This window comes from Nerophis ophidion, linkage group LG24, assembly GCF_033978795.1.
Source record: "Nerophis ophidion isolate RoL-2023_Sa linkage group LG24, RoL_Noph_v1.0, whole genome shotgun sequence".
Classification (NCBI taxonomy): domain Eukaryota; kingdom Metazoa; phylum Chordata; class Actinopteri; order Syngnathiformes; family Syngnathidae; genus Nerophis; species Nerophis ophidion.
The window spans coordinates 39,743,504-39,762,910 of NC_084634.1; the positions used below are offsets into that span (position 1 = coordinate 39,743,504).

Below are 19,407 nucleotides of genomic sequence, written 5' to 3' on the forward strand. Positions count from 1 at the left end.
AGGTGGTGCTGCATCAAAATGAGACATCAGTGTGTAAAAGGATATCACCACATGGGCTGAGGAACACTTCAGGAAACCACTGTCAGTAACTACAGTTGGTCGCTACATCTGTAAGTGCAAGTTAAAACTCTACTATGCCAAGCCAAAGCCATTTATCAACAACACCCAGAAATGCTTCGCTGGGCCCGAGCAAGAGTGGCCGCCCGGATCTGAACCTGAATGGTGTTTTGTTATTGGACTTTTGTGCTTGTCCATAACAAACACAATGTTCAAACATAAGGGTGTCCATATGTGCACTTGGCACCAGGACACCCTGGGCCGCGGTTCCAGGATCAACTTTGTCGTGTCATCGGATTTGCGGCCTCATGTTTTGGAAACTCGGGTGAAGAGAGGGGCGGAGCTTTCAACCGATCACCACCTGGTGGTGAGTTGGATGCGATGGTGGGGGAGGATGCCGGACAGACCTGGCAGGCCCAAACGCATTGTGAGGGTCTGCTGGGAACGTCTAGCAGAGTCTTTTGTTGTCAGAGAGAGTTTCAATTCCCACCTCCGGAAGAACTTTGAACATGTCACGAGGGAGGTGCTGGACATTGAGTCCAAGTGGACCAGGTTCTGCATCTCTATTGTCGAGGTGGCTGATTGGAGCTGTGGCCGCAAGATAGTTGGTGCCTGTCGGGGCGGTAATCCTTGAACCCGCTGGTGAGGGATGCTGTCAAACTGAACAAAGAGTCCTATTGGGTTCTTTTGGCTCATAGGACTCCAGAGGCAGTGGACGGGTACCAACAGGCCAAGCGGTGTGCGGCTTCAGCGCTCGCTGAGGCAAAGACTCAGACATGGGAGGAGTTCGGGGAAGCCATGAAAAACGACTTCCGAACGGCTTCGAAGCGATTCTGGACCACCTCAGGAAGGGGAAGCAGTGCACTGTCAACACCGTGTATAGTGAGGATGGTGTTCTGCGGACCTCGACTGTGGCTTTTGTGGATCTGTGGAGGGAATTTTTCGAAGATCTCCTCAATCCCACCAACATGTCTTCCTATGAGGAAGCAGTCCCTGGGGAATCTGTGGTGGGCTCTACTATTTCTGGGGCCCCGGGGGTGGATGAGATCCGTCCGGAATTCCTTAAGGCTCTGGATGCTGTAGGGCTGTCTTGGTTGACAAGACTCTGCAAAATCGCGTGGACATTGGGGGCGGTACCTCTGGATTGGCAGACCGGGGTGGTGGTTCCTCTCTTTAAGAAGTGGACCGGAGGGTGTGTTCCAACTATCGTGGGATCACACTCCTCAGCCTTCCCGGTAAGGTCTATCCAGGTGTACTGGAGAGGAGGCTACGCCGGATAGTCCAACTAGAGATTCAGGAGGAACAGTGTGGTTTTCGTCCTGGTCGTGGAACTGTGGACCAGCTCTATACTCTCGGCAGGGTCCTTGAGGGTGCATGGGAGTTTGCCTAACAAGTCTACATGTGCTTTGTGGACTTGGAGAAGGCATTCCACCGTGAAGTCCTGTGGGGAGTGCTCAGAGAGTATGGGGTATGGGACTGTCTGATTGTGGCGGTCCGCTCCCTGTATGATCAGTGTCAGAGCTTGGTCCGCATTGCCAGCAGTAAGTCAGACCCATTTCCAGGGAGAGTTGGACTCCGCCAAGGCTGCCCTTTGTCACCCATTCTGTTCATAACTTTTATGGACAGAATTTCTAGGCGCAGTCAGAGTGTTGAGGGGATCCGGTTTGGTGACTGCAGGATTAAGTCTATGCCTTTTGCAGATGATGTGGTCCTGATGGCTTCATCTGGCCAGGATCTTCAGCTCTCACTGGATCGGTTCGCAGCCGAGTGTGAAGCGACTGGGATGAGAATCAATACTTCTAAGTCCGAGTCCATGGTTCTCACCTGGAAAAGGGTGGAGTGCCATCCCCGGGTTGGGGAGGAGACCCTAACCAAGTGGAGGAGTTCAAGTACCTTGGAGTCTTGTTCACTAGTGAGGGAAGAGTGGATCGTGAGATCGACAGGCGGATCCGTGCGGCGTCTTCAGTAATGCGGACGCTGTATCGCTCGGTTGTGGTGAAGAAGGAGCTGAGCCGGAAGGCAAAACTCTCAATTTACCGCTTGATCTACATTCCCATCCTCACCTATGGTCATGAGCTTTGGGTTATGACCGAAAGGACAAGATCACGGGTACAAGCAACCCAAATGAGTTTGGGTCTCTCCCTTAGAGATAGGGTGAGAAGCTCTGTCATCCGGGAGGAACTCAAAGTAAAGCCGCTGCTCCTCCACATGGAGAGGAGCCAGATGAGGTGGTTCAGGCATCTGGTCATGATGCCACCCGAACGACAGTGTTTAGGGCAAGTCCGACCGTTAGGAGTCCACGGGGAAGACCCAGGACACGTTGGGAAGACTATGTCTCCCGGCCGGCCTGGGATTGCCCCGGGAAGAGCTGGACGAAGTGGCTGGGGAGAGGGAAGTCTGGGCATCCCTGCTTAGGCTGTTGCCCCCACATCCCTACCTCAGATAAGCGGAAGAAGACGGATGGATGGAACATTACAATATCTTGTCTTTGCAGTCCATTCAATTGAATACAGATTGAAATAGATTTGCAAATCATTGTATTCTCTTTTTATTTACCATTTACACAATGTAACACCTTCCCTGCTTTAGGGGTTTATATTTCAATTATTGCGTTGGATTGTGGCAAACAAACACTGTGCAAAAGTGCAATTGAAAAGAGGTCAATCAGGATCATTTATAATCTTGGTTTGAGAAAAGTGTGTGCTTAAAATGACAATTATCAGAATTTACTGTATTGATACAATTCTAAACAAGAAAGTACAACCAGATTTTTCAATAAGAGCGCTGAAATGCAACCTAAGGGAGAACTGTTACTTCAAATATTTGTACGCACCAACAACACTAAACACCTTTGTCTTATCAGTCTGAGGAATGGATTGAGTCAAAAACTCAAATCATAGTTTCTAAGTGTAAAAGCAGGTTGATGTTTCTGAGGTATAAGGAGGAAGATTTCCATGGACAGAATAGATTCACCATTTCCATTCCATTTTTCTGCTAAGTGACATTCCTCTTCGCCCGCCTCTTTGCAGTATTCCACCACGTCTACCACTCTGGTTGCAGGAGTCACTGGGACCTCGGTCAGCATCTGTTGGGTGTCATTGAGGTACACGGTCAGGATCACCTGGAACCATAGGAACACACATGTCAATGGTGAACATACACCATGTTAGTCTCCAAGAAAGTAGTCAATAAAGTCTAATGTTTGGCAAAATAAAGAACGTTTGGACAGCGGTGGCGACAATGACCAAGAAGAACGCGGAGTTGGAATATAATCACAACACTTTATGTACATATTTATATACATATTTATATAATATTTACATATTTATATAATATGTAACTACAAGCTCCATTTACAGACAGAGTCCCATTGCTTTTATGAAAAGCCGGAAAAAAATAAAAATAAAAATAAAATAAAATATATATATATATTTTTCAAATTTGTAGCAGGTGTAATTCTTTCGTGGCGGGCCGCCACAAATAAATGAATGTGTGGGAAACCCTGATATGTATGTATATATATATATATGTACATGTATATATATATGTATATATATATGTACCCTGATATGTATGTATATATATATGTATATACACCTACACTGTCCATCCATCCATTTTTTACCGCTTATTCCCTTTTGGGGTCGCAGGGGGTGCTGGCGCCTATCTCAGCTTGTATATACCTATATACATATATACCTACACTGTATATACCTATATACATATATACCTACACTGTATATACCTATATACATATATACCTACACTGTATATACCTATATACATATATACCTACACTGTATATACCTATATAGAAATAAATACGTACACTGTATATACCTTTATATATATATATATATATATATATATATATATACGTACACTGTATATACCTATAAGAACCTATTATATTATATATCTATATATATATATATAGTGTGTACCTTTATATACTGGAAATACATACCTATATACTTACACTGTATATACTTTTGTATACATATATACCTATACTGTTTATACATACTGTATATATATATACATACATACATATATACATACATACACACATATGTATATATACACTTATATACCTAAATATCCATCCATTATACACACACACACACACACACATATATACACATATATATATATATATATATATATATATATATATATATATATATATATATATATATATATATAAACCCATATTGTATATACTTTTAGAAGAAAAAAAAGAAGAAATAGATGATTTTTTGTGTAGAAAAGCATATGGGTAAATGTTTGTAACATTCACACAATAATCCCTAATAAATGATCTTGGTGTTGTACGTACTATTTGTTTTAAATATCCACTGGCTTAGCAATCAAATCATTTAGTTGTCAAATCCTCCAAAATGCAGAGATGAAAGATTAAAAGAGCAATCAGAAAAGCACATCCTGGGCTGTGGCCAGTGACATCATCGGTCATGTGACTGATGATGTCATCTCAGATAAACCAGTCAGCAGTTGAATGAGGAATTTAGGCTAATCTGTGATAGTGACACAGCGATACATACTTAATCTCAATATAGCTGCTCTTACATACTCCAAACACACACACACACACACACACACACACACACACACACACACACACACACACACACACACACACACACACACACGCACACACACACACACACTGGGGCGAAAAAGTATTTAGTCAGCCAGCGATTGTGCAAGTTCTCCCACTTAAAATGATGACAGAGGTCTGTAATTTTCATCATAGGTACACTTCAACTGTGAGAGACAGAATGTGGGGAAAAAATCCAGGAATTTTAAAGAATGTGTTTGTAAATGATGGTGGAAAATAAGTATTTGGTCAACCATTCAAAGCTCTCACTGATGGAAGGAGGTTTTGGCTCCAAATCTCACGATACATGGCCCCATTCATTCTTTCCTTAACACGGATCAATCGTCCTGTCCCCTTAGCAGAAAAACAGCCCCAAAGCAGGATGTTTCCACCCCCATGCTTCACAGTAGGTATGGTGTTCTTGGGATGCAACTCAGTATTCTTCTTCCTCCAAACACCACCAGTTGAGTTTATACCAAAACGTTATATTTCTGTTTCATCTGACCACATGACATTCTCCCAATCCTCTGCTGTATCATCCATGTGCTCTCTGGCAAACTTCAGACGGGCCTGGACATGCACTGGCTTAAGCAGGGGGACACGTCTGGCACTGCAGGATTTGATTCCTGTCGGCGTAGTATGTTACTGATGGTAACCTTTGTTACTTTGGTCCCAGCTCTCTGCAGGTCATACACCAGGTCCCTTCGTGTGGTTCTGGGATTTTTGCTCACCGTTCTCATGAGATCTTGCGTGCAGCCCCAGATTGAGGGAAATTATCTGTGGTCTTGTATGTCTTCCATTTTCTGATAATTGCTCCCACTGTTGATTTTTTTCCCACCAGGCTGCTTGCCTACTGTAGATTCACTCTTCCCACTCTGGTGCAGGTCTACAATTCTTTTCCTGGTGTCCTTCGACAGCTCTTTGGTCTTGGCCATGGTGGAGTTTGGAGTCTGACTGTTTGAGGCTGTGGACAGGTGTCTTTTATACAGATAACGAGTTCAAACAGGTTCCATTAATACAGGTAACAAGTGGAGGACAGAAGAGCTTCTTAAAGAAGAAGTTACAGGTCTGTGAGAGCCAGAGATCTTCCTTGTTGGAAGTGACCAAATACTTATTTTCCACCATAATTTACAAATAAATTCTTTAAAATTCCTACAATGTGAATTCCTGGATTTTTTTTCCACATTCTGCCTCTCACAGTTGAAGTGTACCTATGATGAAAATTACAGACCTCTGTCATCATTTTAAGTGGGAGAACTTGCACAATCGCTGGCTGACTAAATACTTTTTTGCCCCACTGTATATGTTGGTCCTCCACACACACACACACACACACACACACACACACACACACACACACACACACACACACACACACACACACACACACACACACACACACACACACACACACACACACACACACACACACACACACACACACACACACACACACACACGTTTGCTAGACACTAATCTGGGAAGTATTTCACCTACTTATGGAGGTTGCATGCAGACTGGACACGTTGTGTAAATCTTGGATTAAAGAACGCAAACACACGCGCACACTCAGACATGCAAAGCCTGCAAACATTGAAGAGATTGATTCTAATAACATGTTTCTCTTCAAATGACAGCACACGTCTGATACAGGAGACGATTGATAACACTTTCATTAATAAGTGGCACTCAAGATACCAAAATAGCAGTTTCAGGTCAAGCCTGTCACAATCACGGTTTAGCACTTCAATGGCTGTCGATGCCTAGAGGATGCTAACTTTCCACGGTTGTAAACATTATACATGATGGGCGGCTTAGCTCGGTTGGTAGAGTGGCCGTGCCAGCAACTTGAGGGTTGCAGGTTCGATTCCCGCTTGTGCCATCCTAGTTACTGCCGTTGTGTCCTTGGGCAAGACACTTTACCCACCTGCTCCCAGTGCCACCCACACTGCTTTAAATGTAACTTAGATATTGGGTTTCACTATGTAAAGCCCTTTGAGTCACTTGAGAAAATGCGCTATATAAATATAATTCACTAATGATGCAAACTACAACCGTACTCTCACCTTTGCTAATGATAGCGATTCGGCAAAATTTAGCTACTAAGGTTGGGTTCCATTGACTGTATAATCTACCGCAGGGCACCAGGTCGCCCGTAAGGACCAGATGAGTCACCCGCTGGCCTGTTCTAAAAAATAACTCAAATAGCAGCACTTACCAGTGAGCTGCCTCTATTTTTTAAATTGTATTTATTTACTAGCAAGCTGGTCTCGCTTTGCTTGACATTTTTAATTCTAAGAAAGACAAAACTCAAATAGAATTTGAAAATCCAAGAAAATATTTTAAAGACTTGGTCTTCACTTGCTATTTCCTTATCTTTCATTAATGTAGCATTTCCTGAAAAGTAACAGAGTAAACCACGTGGGGGGTCTGGGGGGGGTTCAAAGTCTGGCACATTCTATAGCAGGGGTCACCAACGTGGTGCCCGCGGGCACCAGGTCGCCCGTAAAGACCAGATGAGTCGCCCGCTGGCCTGTTCTAAAAATAGCTCAAATAGCAGCACTTACCAGTGAGCTGCCTCTATTTTTTACATTGTATTTATTTACTAGTAAGCTTTGCTCAACATTTTTAATTCTAAGAGACACAAAACTCAAATAGAATTTGAAAATCCAAGAACATATTTTAAAGACTTGGTCTTCACTTGTTTAAATGAATTAATTTATTTTTTTACTTTGCTTCTTATAACTTTAAGAAAGACAATTTTAGAGAAAAAATTCAACCATAAAAGTGATTTTAGGATTTTTAAACACATATACCTTTTTACCTTTTAAATTCCTTCCTCTTCTTTCCTGACAATTTAAATCAATGTTCAAGTATTTTTTTTTTTTATTGGAAAGAATAATAAATAATTTTTAATTTAATTCTTCATTTTAGTTTCTGTTTTTTTGACGAAGAATATTTGTGAAATATTTCTTCAAACTTACTATGATTAAAATTCCCCCAAAAATATTCTGGCAAATCTAGAAAATCTTGAGAAACAAATTTAAATCTTATTTCAAAGTCTTTTGAATTTCTTTTAAAATTTTTGTTCAGGAAAATCTAAAAGAAATAATGATTTGTCTTTGTTAGAAATATAGCTTGGTCCAATTTATTATATATTCTAACAAAGTGCAGATTGGATTTTAACCTATTTAAAACATGTCATCAAAATTCTAAAATTAATCTTAATCAGGAAAAATGACTAATGATGTTCCATAAATTATTTTTTTTATATTTTCAAAAGGATTCGAATTAGCTAGTTTTTCCCTTCTTTTTTCGGTTGAATTTTGAATTTTAAAGAGTCGAAATTGAAGATAAACTATGATTCAAATTTAATTTTCCTTTTTTTTGCCTGTTTTTTTCCTCTTTTAAACCGTTCAATTAAGTGTTTTTTTCATCATTTATTCTCTACAAAAAAACCTTCCGTAAAAGGAAAGAAAATGTACGACGGAATGACAGACAGAAATACCCAAATATATATATATATATATATATATATTTTTTTTTTTTCTAGATTTGTTTATTAAGGGTAAATTGAGCAAATTGGCTATTTCTGGCAATTTATTGAAGTGTGTATCAAACTGGTAGCCCTTGGCATTAATCAGTACCCAAGAAGTAGTTCTTGCTTTCAAAAAGGTTGCTGACCCCTGCTCTACTGGTTTAACATGACTACAAACTGTTTGTTTCTCTAGGAAGTTTAAACAGGAAGTTAAAAATTGCCCCTTCAAAATAAAAGTTTTGTGAAAACCCGTCACCTTTTTCAAATCGAAACTCCTCCCAGTGCGTTTGTCGTTTCGGCTTCAAACTCGCACAGGAGGGAGATAGAACCCTTTTGAATAAAACTGTCCACCAAAGTTTTGATAAGTTCTCCAGTTTGGATTTTACGCGCCTTCAAAAAACTCCTACACAAAGTTTCCTAAAAAATTTATTTTTTGCCTCTTTAAACTGTAATTTGAAACCCTTAAAATGCTTCAAAGTGCAAGTTAAAGCCCTACTATGCAAAGCAAAAGCCATTTATCAACAACATCCAGAATCGTCGATCTGTAATTTCACCCCTTTAACATGCTTCAAAACTCACCAAATTTTACACACATATCAGGACTGGCAAAAACTGCCATCTAATAAAAAAACAAACCCCAAAAATTTAAATTGCGCTTAGCGCCCCCTTGGAAAAAACCCAGACAAAACGGCATGTAACTTCTGTTAGAAATGTCGTAGAGACATGAAATAAAAACCTCTATGTTGCTCTGACTTAGACCAGGGCCTGAGTAGTGGCGGCAGCGGCCAAAGGCGGACCCGACCAACGCTGCTTGTTTTGTATGTACACACTAGGATTGTCCCCATACCAAATATTTTGGTACCGGTACCAAAATGTATTTTGATACATTTCTCAATAAAGGGGACCACAAAAAAAATGTCATTATTGCCGTTACTTGAACAAAAAAATCTGCATGAAACATATGTTTATTATTGCAATTTAGTCCTTCAATAAAATGTTGAACATACTAGAAAACTTGTCTTTTAGTAGTAAGTAAACAAACAAAGACTCCTAATTAGTCTGCAATAACATATTGTGTCATTTATACACCTATTATTTTGTACACATTATGAGGGACAAACTGTAAAAATGGATTATTAATCTACTAATTCATTTACTGTTAATATCTGCTTATTTTTTGTTTTAACATGTTCTATCTACACTTCTGTTAAAATGTAATAATCACTTATTCTTCTCTTCTTTGATACTTGACATTAGTTTTGGATGATACCACACATTTAGGTATCGATCCGATATCAAGTAGTTACAGAATCACACATTGGTCATATTTAAAGTCCTCATGTGTCCAGGGACATATTTACTGAGTTTTTAAACATAATATGGATTTTAAAAAAAGGAAAAGAGAATTTGTGACGATAAAAAATATCGATGTAATCATAGTAGTATCAACTGGATACACTATTGTACTTGGTATCATTACAGTGGATGTCAGGTGTAGATCCACCCATGGCATTTGTTTACATAGTGACGCCGGTGAGCTGAGAATCTGGAGAAATCACTCCACGTAAGCAGCATGGCAGGAAACCAAAATTGAATGACCGTGACCTTCCATCCCTCAGACGGCACTGTATCAAAAACCGACATCAATCTCTAAAGGATATCACCACATGGGCTCAGGAACACTTCAGAAAACCACTGTCACTAAATACAGTTGGTCGCTACATCTGTAAGTGCAAGTTGAAGCTCTACTATGCAAAGCGAAAGCCATTTATCAACAACATCCAAAAACTCCGCCGGCTTCTCTGGGCCCGAGATCATCTAAGATGGACTGATGCAAAGTGGAAAAGTGTTCTGTGGTCTGACGAGTCCACATTTCAAATTGATTTTGGAAATATTCAACATCGTGTCATCCGGACCAAAGGGAAAGCGAACCATCCAGACTGTTATAGACGCAAAATTCAAAAGCCAGCATCTGTGATGGTATGGGGGTGCATTAGTGCCCAAGGCATGGGTAACTTACACATCTGTGAAGGCACCATTAATGCTGAAAGGTACATACAGCTTTTGGAACAACATATGCTGCCATCCAAGCACCGTCTTTTTCATGGACGCCCCTGCTTATTTCAGCAAGACAATGCCAAGTCACATTCAGCACGTGTTACAACAGTGTGGCTTCGCAGTAAAAGAGTGCGGGTACTTTCCTGGCCCGCCTGCAGTCCAGGCCTGTCTCCCATGGAAAATGTGTGGCGCATTATGAAGTGTAAAATACGACAGCGGAGACCCCGGACTGTTGAACGACTGAAGCTCTACATAAAACAAGAATGGGAAAGAATTCCACTTTCAAAGCTTCAACAATTAGTTTCCTCAGTTCCCAAACGTTTATTGAGTGTTGTTATAAGAAAAGGTGATGTAACACAGTGGTGAACATGCCCTTTCCCAACTACTTTGGCACGTGTTGCAGCCATGAAATTCTAAGTTAATTATTATTTGCAAAAAAAACTAAAGTTTATGAGTTTGAACATTAAATATGTTGTCTTTGTAGCATATTCAACTGAATATGTGTTGAAAAGGATTGGCATATCATTGTATTCTGTTTATATTTACATCTAACAAAATTTCCCAACTCATATGGAAACGGGGTTTGTACCTTTATGTCTTTACAGAAAGTAAATTAGAAATAAAACTAACTTTTAAATAATTTACAATCATGATTTGTGTCTGGCCAGCAGAGAAGGTCTTGCTGGCTTTAATCACAAGTGTCTCAAAGGGCTGCACAGGCCACCAGGACATTGTGTCCGTGCAAGTAGAACAAGAGCACACAGTGAATGTGATTTGTGTTCCAGACAATCCAGCGCCCGATGTCCACGCCCGTACGGCCAACACCATCTCTATAGGAACCACATGTGGCCACTTAAACACGAGCCTCCGCCTTGCTGAGAAAAGAAAAGTCTCAGTCTGAGTCACAACTTGACTTTACTGTGGAAGCCAGTGTGTGAGAGGGACATCCTCCACAGCACATTCACACATTTCATGGAGTGCATCAACACTATCATTCACACTCCCAATGTATCACAAGAACCTGTGTTTTTTGTTTTTAATGCACTTTTAAATATTAAATAAATGCCATCAAAAGTCCACTTACAATAGATTCTGCCTATTAAAGCCCTTAAAAAGATGAGTATATATGTCATGTAGTAACATTCATAACAACATGTAATATATACATAATGTAAGTATATATGTCATGTAGTAACATTCATAATAACATGTAATATATACATGATGCAAGTATATATGTAGTATCTAGTAACATTCATAATAACATGTAATATATACATGAAGTAAGTATATATGTCATGTAGTAACATTCATAATAACATTTAATATATACATGATGTAAGCATATATGTAGTATCTAGTAACATTCATAATAACATGTAATATACACATGATGTAAGTATATATGTAGTATCTAGTAACATTCATAATAACATGTAATATATACATGATGTAAGTATATATGTAGTATCTAGTAACATTCATAATAACATGTAATATATACATGCTGTAAGTAAATATGTCATGTAGTAACATTCATAATAACATGTAACATATACATGATATAAGTATATATGTAGTATCTAGTAACATTCCTAATAACATGTAATATATACATGATGTAAGTGTATATGTCATGTAGTAACATTCATAATAACATGTAATATATACATGATGTAAGCATATATGTAGTATCTAGTAACATTCATAATAACATGTAATATATACATGATGTAAGCATATATGTAGTATCTAGTAACATTCATAATAACATGTAATATATACATGCTGTAAGTAAATATGTCATGTAGTAACATTCATAATAACATGTAATGTATACATGATGTAAGTATATATGTCATGTAGTAACATTCATAATAACATGTAATATATACATGATGTAAGTATATATGTCATGTAGTAACATTCATAATAACATGTAATATATACATGATGTAAGTATGCATATAGTATCTGGTAACATTGACAATAACATGTAATATAAACATGATGTAAGTATATATGTTGTATCTAGTAACATTCATAATAACATGTGATATACACATGATGTAAGTATGCATATAGTATCTAGTAACATTGACAATAACATGTAATATATACATGATGCAAGTATATATGTAGTATCTAGTAACATTCATAATAACATGTAATATATACATGATGTAAGTATATATGTCATGTAGTAACATTCACAATAACATGTAAAATATACATGATGCAAGTATATATGTAGTATCTAGTAACATTCACAATAACATGTAATATATACATGATGCAAGTATATATGTAGTATCTAGTAACATTCACAATAACATGTAATATATACATGATGTAAGTATGCATGTAGTATCTAGTAACATTCACAATAACATGTAATATAAACATGATGTAAGTATATATGTCATGTAGTAACATTCACAATAACATGTAATATATACATGATGTAAGTATGCATGTAGTATCTAGTAACATTCACAATAACATGTAATACATACATAATGTAAGTATATATGTAGTATCTAGTAACATTCATAATAACATGTAATATATACATGATGTAAGTATATATGTAGTATCTAGTAACATTCATAATAACATGTAATATATACATGATGTAAGTATATATGTAGTATCTAGTAACATTCATAATAACATGTAATATATACATGATGTAAGTATATATGTAGTATCTAGTAACATTCATAATAACATGTAATATATACATGATGTAAGTATATATGTCATGTAGTAACATTCATAACTGAATTTTTGTAATTTTGTGACACTTTAAAAGGCATTTTGACAGATTGTGGATTGTAAACACAATTGGATACAGTTTAATGGATACAATGCATCACAAATAAGTATATAAAGTCAACTTGTTTTTCCACTCTACTGCCACCTAAATAAAGGTAAGTTATGATGGAAGGGTGAAAAATGTTGATTATAGATTTAATGTAACGTAAACACCAGCACTTGGTTGCCATGTCGACTTTTGACGTCTGGTTTTGCTCTGCAGTTTCAGAAAATAATAGTGATATTTGCTAAAAAACAAAAAAATAAAAATAAACAATGATTTTACTCAACAAAACAATAAAATATGTATTTATATAAACACAAATAGATTCCCTCCAGTGGATGAAAGGGTGAAAGCATATTATTAACAACTGCTAGCCTTTGGAGGTTTGCAGCAAAACAAGGAGAGAAGAAGAAGAGACGTGAAACTTTCCGTCTGTCTCACATTTGTCCCAGCAGCAAAACACCTCCTTATATCTTCCAGTGCATTGTTGACCTGTCACTGCAGTCCTCATCAAGTCCTCATCAAGTCCTCATCAGCCACAAAGACCTGTTGTCTCAGAGAGGGTGAGACTTTGTGTGTCGGACACCCAGAGAAACACTCACAGCATGGAGGAACATACATACATACATATTGTACGTACATACATACATCTATCATACGTACGTACGTACATACATCCATGCATACGTACGTACATGAGTACATACATACATACATACGTACATACATACATACATACATATACATATTGTACGTACGTATGTACGTACATACATACATCCATCCATGCATACGTACGTACATGAGTACATACATACATACATATACATATTGTACGTACGTATGTACGTACATAGATACATACATCCATGCATACATACGTACATGAGTACATACATACATACATACATACATACATGCATATACATATGTACGTACATGCATACATACATATTGTACGTACATACATACATCCATGCATACGTACGTACATGAGTACATACATACATACATACACATATACATATGTACGTACGTACATACATACATACATACATACATATTGTACGTACATACATACATACATATTGTACGTACATACATACATACATACATACATCTATACATACGTACGTACATACATACGTACATGAGTACATAGATGAATATGTACATAAGTATGTACATACATATGTCCATAAATACGTACGTACATACATATATACATATTGTACGTTCGTACGTACATACATACATATTGTACGTTCGTACGTACATACATGCATATTGTACGTTCTTACGTACATACATACATACATCTATACATACATATGTACATGAGTACATACATACATACATATTGTACGTCCATACATATATACATACATCTATACATACGTACATACATGAGTACATACATACATACGTACGTACGTACGTACACAAATACGTATGTACTTACATACATACGTACATTTATACATACATTCAATACATACATATATACGTATATACATATATACATATTGTATGTACATACATACATATTGTACATACATACATATTGTATGTATGTACATATACATACATCTATACATACATACGTACATGAGTACATACATACGTACATTTATACATACATTCAATACATACATATATACGTACATACGTATATACATATATACATATTGTACATACATACATATTGTATGTATGTACATATACATACATACATCTATACATACATACGTACATGAGTACATACATACATACGTACGTAAGTACACAAATACGTATGTACGTACATACATACGTACATTTATACATACATTCAATACATACATATATACGTACTTACGTATATACATATATACATATTGTACATACCTACATACATACATACATATTGTACAGACCTACATACATACATACATACATACATATTGTATGTATGTATGTACATACATACATACATTTTACCTACATACATCTATACATACGTATGTATGTACCTACAGTATGTATGCACATACATAGGTACATACATACATACATTCGGTAAATACATATATACGTATGTACATACATACATACATACATACTTTATATTTTGTGCCACACAACAATCACCACACACAACAATCACCACACACAACACACAATGGCAAACACACAAATGCACCTGCTCCAACACACCAGTAGAGTGATAATAATGTAAGTGTGTCTGCAGACTGATGATTTTATACAAACCATGTTTCCATATGAGGTGGGAAATTGTGTTAGATGTAAATATAAACAGAATACAATGATTTGCAAATCCTTTTCAACCCATATTCAGTTGAATATGCTACAAAGACAACATATTTGATGTTCAAACTCATAAACTTTAGTTTTTGTTTGCAAATAATCATTAACTTAGAATTTCATGGCTGCAATTTTTCAACCATTCCACCATCAAAACATTCCTTTTATTCAGGACAAAAAACAAAGTTGTTTTTTGAACTGTAAAAATGATCATTTTTCCCGAAACTCCAGGAATTCCATAATACTATTTCTCAATTCAACATCTTACTAATTCAACATTTCTCAACTGATTTGAAAAAAAAAAAATCAACACCAACCATTTCAACTCATCCAAGTTTTTTTTTTTTTTTTTTTTACCTTTTTCAAAAAAATTCCTGTTTTTTTTCGAATTTTCCAATGGGTCATTTTTCAAAGTTCCTCAACTTCCACAATTTTCATCTTATTTAAACTGTTCCAGCTTCAAAATATTCAGCCTGTTCAGGAATTGTGTGCTAATCTTCAAAAATTCTAAAATAAATTCCCGGATTTCCCTTATTTATTATTATTATTTTTTTTTGCATTTTCCCAATTCAAAATTAATTGTCCATTTTTCAAACTTCCACAATTCCCACATTTTTCAAGCTATTCAAACCATTCCAAAATAAATCATTCCTTCCTCATCTAGTGACTCCATCATTTACCACAATTATTACCATTGAAAAGTACAATTATTACCATTGAAAAGTACAATTATTACCATTGAAAAGTACAATTATTACCATTGAAAAGTACAATTATTACCATTGAAAAGTACAATTATTACCATTGAAAAGTACAATTATTACCATTGAAAAGTACTATTATTACCATTGAAAAGTACAATTATTACCATTGAAAAGTACAATTATTACCATTGAAAAGTACAATTATTACCATTGAAAAGTACAATTATTACCATTGAAAAGTACAATTATTACCATTGAAAAGTACAATTATTACCATTGAAAAGTACAATTATTACCATTGAAAAGTACAATTATTACCATTGAAAAGTACTATTATTACCATTGAAAAGTACAATTATTACCATTGAAAAGTACAATTATTACCATTGAAAAGTACAATTATTACCATTGAAAAGTACAATTATTACCATTGAAAAGTACAATTATTACCATTGAAAAGTACAATTATTACCATTGAAAAGTACAATTCTAGAACATGCGTGCAAAGAACTCAGCAAACGTTTCCCATTTTGAACTCTATCTTGTGGCCACGCCCCCTGGTTTGATATACTTCCTGTCTTGTGACCTCTGCTTACATCTACTAATACGGACTCTAGAACACAGGTGTTAAACTCAAGGCCCGGGGGCCACTTCATTTTATCTGGCCCACAAACGGCTGAAAATAATATGCGTCCATAAACAACCTTACTGTACACTAGTTGAAAGATCTTACGACAAGATGGATCCAGAACGTCCAAAAGTGCCTTGCCTTCTTCTTCCTCTATGTTGACAAATATCTTCCAATAGAAACACACAAGAAAACAAGAAATAAACAAACAAGTCGCCAATGACGCTCGTTTCTGTGTTCAAACAATCAGCTTCCAAAGTCCCTCAGGAACCTGACTCAAAAGAGGCCCTCAGGAACCTGACTAAAAAGAAGTCCCTCAGGATCCTGACTCAAAATAAGTCTCTCAAGAACGTGACTAAAAAGAAGTCCCCCAGGAACCTGACTAAAAAAAAGGCCCTCAGGAACCTGACTAAAAAGAAGTTCCTAAAAACATGTCCCTCAGGAACCTGACTCAAAAGATGTCCCTCAGGAACCTGACAAAAAAAGGCCCTCAGGAACCTGACTAAAAAGAAGTTCCTAAAAAGATGTCCCTCAGGAACCTGACTCAAAATAAGTCTCTCAAGAACGTGACTAAAAAGAAGTCCCCCAGGAACCTGACTAAAAAAAAGGCCCTCAGGAACATGACTCAAAAGATGTCCCTCAGGAACCTGACTAAAAAGAAGTTCCTCAGGAACATGACTAAAAAGAAGTTCCTAAAAAGATGTCCCTCAGGAACCTGACTCAAAATAAGTCTCTCAAGAACGTGACTAAAAAGAAGTCCCCCAGGAACCTGACTAAAAAAAAGGCCCTCAGGAACATGACTCAAAAGATGTCCCTCAGGAACCTGACTAAAAAGAAGTTCCTCAGGAACATGACTAAAAAGAAGTTCCTAAAAAGAAGTTCCTCAGGAACCTGACTAAAAAGAAGTCCCTCAGTAACCACTCAAAAAAAGACCCTAAAAAGAGTCCCTCGGGAACCTGACTAAAAATAAGTTCCTAAAGAGAAGTCCCTCAGGAACCTGACTAAAACAAGTCCCTCAGGAACCTCACTAAAAATAAGTTCCTAAAGAGAAGTCCCTCAGGAACCTGACTAAAACAAGTCCCTCAGGAACCTCACTAAAAATAAGTTCCTAAAGAGAAGTCCCTCAGGAACCTGACTAAAAACAAGTCCCTCAGGAACCTGACTAAAAAGAAGTTCCTAAAAAGAAGTTCCTGACTAAAAAGAAGTCCCTCAGGAACCACTCAAAAAAGACCCTAAAAAGAGTCCCTCGGGAACTTGACTAAAAAGAAGTTCCTAAAGAGAAGTCCCTCAGGAACCTGACTAAAAATAAGTTCCTAAAAAGAAGTCCCTCAGGAACCTGACTAAAAAGAATACCCTAAAAAGAGTCCCTCAGGAACCTGACTTAAAAAAAGTCCCTCAGGAACCTGACTAAAAAGAAGTTCCTAAAAAGAAGTTCCTCAAGAACCTGACTAAAAAGAAGTCCGTCAGGAACCACTCAAAAAAGACCCTTAAAAGAGTCCCTCTGGAACTTGACTAAAAAGAAGTTCCTAAAGAAAAGTCCCTCAGGAACCTGACTAAAAATAAGTTCCTAAAAAGAAGTCCCTCAGGAACCTGACTAAAAACATGTTCCTCAGGAACCTGACAAAAAATAAGTTCCTAAAAAAGAAGTTCCTCAGGAACCTGACTAAAAAGAAGGCGTACTTGACATACCGAAGTAAGACGGGAACGTTTCTGAAAAAGTTCCTGTGAAAAAGGCCGTCATATTTCAACTTTTGTTTTTTAATTTCTGCATTTTTCTTCAAATTTTCTCTGAAACTATTAAACAGGCAGATCCCTGGACACCCCTGTGATATATGATGCATGTGTCTTTCACACAGAAGTCTGCTAGTCTCACACTTTTAAACAGAAACTGTCCTTCAAACTATACTGCGAGTGTTTTACAACGACATGTTTGGTACCGCAAAACATCCTCAAGCTGCCATCACACGACACACAAACCACGGCCACTCATTCGCTGTGCATCAGGAGAACAACTCACCGGCAACATTCCGGCTGCTCGTCCGTCCCGTTAGGAAATAACTTTGGAAGTCTCTTCTCCTCTCTTCTCTGCTCCCACGGACATCACACGCGTGGAAAAAGGGGAAAAGTCCCGCTGCTCACTTCCCTCTCGATCCCTCCCCCTTTCCGTCCTTCACCTCCGCTGCGGTGAAACTCGCGTGGATGTGGGAGTGGGGGGAGTGGAAGGGGGGGGGCAACAAGATGGAAGCAAATAACATTAATTTGAGCATTTGGCGGACTTCCGGTCCGTGAAGTGGGTCATCGTCCCCGCTCACCCTGGTGACATCTGTCACGTCACGTCACGAACAATAATAAAACACGGCTTATTCTAGACAAAAAAAAAAAAAAAAAAAAGCAGAATTTTAAAAAAAAGAAGCTATTTTTCGGAGTCACGACATGAGGCGCGAGGGCGGCCCCTGCTGGCGGAATGAAGCCGGAACCCTTCCCCCTCCCCTACTCATGTGGACACAAATATCGGGAATGTCGACACTGAGGGTACTTTTCATCCCTCCATCCATTTTTTTAAATACCGCTTGTCCCTTCCGCTGGAGTCTATCAAGCTCCCTCCCGCTCTTATTTTGTCAAATATCCCGGTTTGTAGCGTACCGGAAAGGGGGGGTGCCAAGCCGCACGGAATTCTGG

The 19,407-nt window shown here is 37.6% G+C and overlaps 1 protein-coding gene across 1 annotated transcript in view; it reads right to left on the bottom strand.

Moving 5' to 3' along the window:
• Nucleotides 1-19,113, bottom strand: part of ppp1r13ba (protein phosphatase 1, regulatory subunit 13Ba) — a 101,596-nt gene extending 82,483 nt beyond the window's left edge. The window contains exons 1-2 of the mRNA XM_061886344.1: nucleotides 18,746-19,113; nucleotides 3,031-3,178 (exon numbers count right to left, since the gene is read on the bottom strand). Of these exons, the coding sequence (XP_061742328.1) occupies nucleotides 3,031-3,178; nucleotides 18,746-18,754 (157 nt within the window). The 5' untranslated portion in view covers nucleotides 18,755-19,113. The remainder of the gene's footprint in view (nucleotides 1-3,030; nucleotides 3,179-18,745) is intronic.
• Nucleotides 19,114-19,407: the final 294 nt, after the last annotated feature.